This window comes from Nicotiana tomentosiformis, chromosome 11 (genome assembly GCF_000390325.3).
Source record: "Nicotiana tomentosiformis chromosome 11, ASM39032v3, whole genome shotgun sequence".
Taxonomy (NCBI): Eukaryota; Viridiplantae; Streptophyta; class Magnoliopsida; order Solanales; family Solanaceae; genus Nicotiana; species Nicotiana tomentosiformis.
Window position 1 is genome coordinate 101,020,724 of NC_090822.1, and position 2,451 is coordinate 101,023,174.

At 45.9% G+C, this 2,451-nt stretch overlaps 1 protein-coding gene across 1 annotated transcript; it reads left to right on the forward strand.

Annotated features, from left to right (window-relative positions):
• Nucleotides 1-1,165: 1,165 nt before the first annotated feature.
• Nucleotides 1,166-1,636, forward strand: LOC138901931 (uncharacterized). Its single transcript, XM_070189731.1, has one exon. It carries the CDS (start codon nt 1,166-1,168, stop codon nt 1,634-1,636), a length of 471 nt encoding a protein of 156 aa, XP_070045832.1.
• Nucleotides 1,637-2,451: the final 815 nt, after the last annotated feature.

The window sequence follows — 2,451 nt, forward strand, 5'->3', positions numbered from 1 at the left end:
GTTTGAGGTATAGCCGGGGTCTTGTTTCCAGCATTATAATTGTACTCTTGTTTATATCTAGAGTCTTCGTATACATAGTGTGGGTTGTGCATTGGTACTGGTAAAGACAAACTATGCTATGTTGTGGTTGTATTACTTATCCCATTTGAGACTTTAAAAATGATGAAAGCTATTGGTAATAAATTGGTATTGTAGACATGATCATATTTTTGCCTAATTAAGGAAAATATGTATTATCTTCATTCGTGGATGAGTTTGGGTAGAAGAAAATCTAATAGACTTGCTTGGTCGGGTTCACTCGGTTAAGCGCCGGTCGTGCTCCTTGGTTTTGGGGCGTGACAAACTTGGTATCAGAGCCTAAGGTTTTAAAGTGTCCTAGGATGTCTCGGAGCCTAGTAGAGTCCTTATTATCGGTGTGTTGTCGACCACATCTATAATTAGGATGCTACATGGGCATTTAGTAATAATACCCTTCTTTCAGGTTCTCGATCGTGCAATGAAGCTGATGGTAAGATTGTTCCTTCTTTAACACGTGCTTTACTTTGACTTTCAATACATGGCACCTAAGAAAAAAGCAAGAACTGACCAAAGAGCCAATGCCACCCCAAGTATGACAGTTGACCCTGTAATTAATGATGCGGGTGAGCACCCGAGGAGTTTGAATGTTCCTCCAGTTACTACACTGCCAGAATCTACTACGACTGATCAGACCGCACCTGTCCCTACACTTAGTGAGGGTGCAACGGTCCCTCTAACTGATATACCAGTTCCACCTCTAGCTCCAGCTTCTGATTCTAGTATTTCTGATGTTGATCTTAGGGGATCCATACAGATGTTGACTCAAATAGTAGCTTCTCAGGTCCAGAGAACGAGTGTTGGGCCTACTTCATCCAGTCATCCAGGGGAACCTGATAGTTCCAAGGTGAACAAGTTTCTTCAATTAGATCATCCAGTGTTTACGGGTTCTGATCCCGAGGAGGACCCCTAGGATTTCATTGATGAGATGCACAAAACTCTCCGGGTTATGCATGCCACAGAGACGGAGGGAGTAGAGTTGGCCTCCTACCGCCTGAAAGGGGTGGCCTATTCTTAGTTTGAGTTGTGGGAGGAATCCCGTGAGGAGGGTAGCCCTCCGGTAAGGTGGGGTGAATTCACAAATTCCTTTATGGATCATTTCTTGCCTGTCGAAACTGAGGCAGCTCGTGCCGCTGAATTTGAAAGCCTGAAGAAGGGTAGTATGAATGTGTGGGTGTACCATATGGAGTTTGTGCACATGTTCAAGTATGCTATTCACATGTTGCCCACTATGGAGGCTAGAGTGCGCCGGTTTGTACAGGGCCTTAGCCCCTTGGTTATAAATGAGGCCTCTACAGCTGCCTTGAATTTCGATATGAAATATGGTAAGATGGTGGCATTTCCTCAAGCCACAGAGACTCACAAATTGAAGAATAGAATAAAGCGTCACAGTAGCAGCAAGGCCTGGTCCGCGGGCAATTTTGGTGGTTCTTCTGGTGGTGGTGGTGGTAGGTCGGCATTTAGGGGAGGGTCATCAGGACCATCCCAATCATTCGCCCAGTCTTCGATGGGTGCACAGTCATCTGGACCCAGTCAGGACAACAAGGGACCCCACCAATAGGGTCGGCCCAACAGAAGGTTTCAGCAGTGGAGGCTCCCATGCCCTAAGTGTGGGAGGATGCATTTTGGTGCCTACTTCATAGACCTACCAGTATGCTATAAGTGTGGTGTGAGGGGTCACATTCAAAGAGATTGTCTCTCGTCCCGTCGAATTATGGGTCAGAGGTGCGGCACATCTAGCTAATTCTGCAGCTACTACATCCACAACACCTCCAGCTCGAGGCACCCTAGCACCAGTAGGGCATGGTGCAGGTAGGGGTGGTGCACAGAATTCGGGAGGTCCCAATAGATTTTATGACATGCGGAGGCGTTGGGAACTAGAGGCTTCTCCAAATGTTGTCACAAGTATATTGTCTGTCCAATCCCATAATGTATATACTCTTATTGATCCCAGTTCCACTTTGTCATATGTCACTCCTTATGTCACTATGGAATTTGGGATAGAACCAATACAACTTCATGAGCCGTTCTCTGTATCTACTATGGTTGGTGAGTCTATTTTTGCCGCGCGAGTTTATAGGGATTGTGTTGTCATGTTGCGTGGCCGGGACACCGTGGCCGATCTTATTGAATTGAGAATGGTCGATTTCCTACCTTAAGGCCACAAAGATGATCAACAAGGGGTATATTTACCATTTGGTCCGAGTTACGGACACCGATGCTGAGACACCTATTCTTGAATCCTTTGCCTGTTATGAATGAATTTCCGGGAGTCTTTCCGGATGAACTCCCAGGGATCCCACCAGATAGGGAGATTGATTTTGGGGTTGATGTGATGCCAGACACGCATCCTATATATATTCCACCCTACAAAAT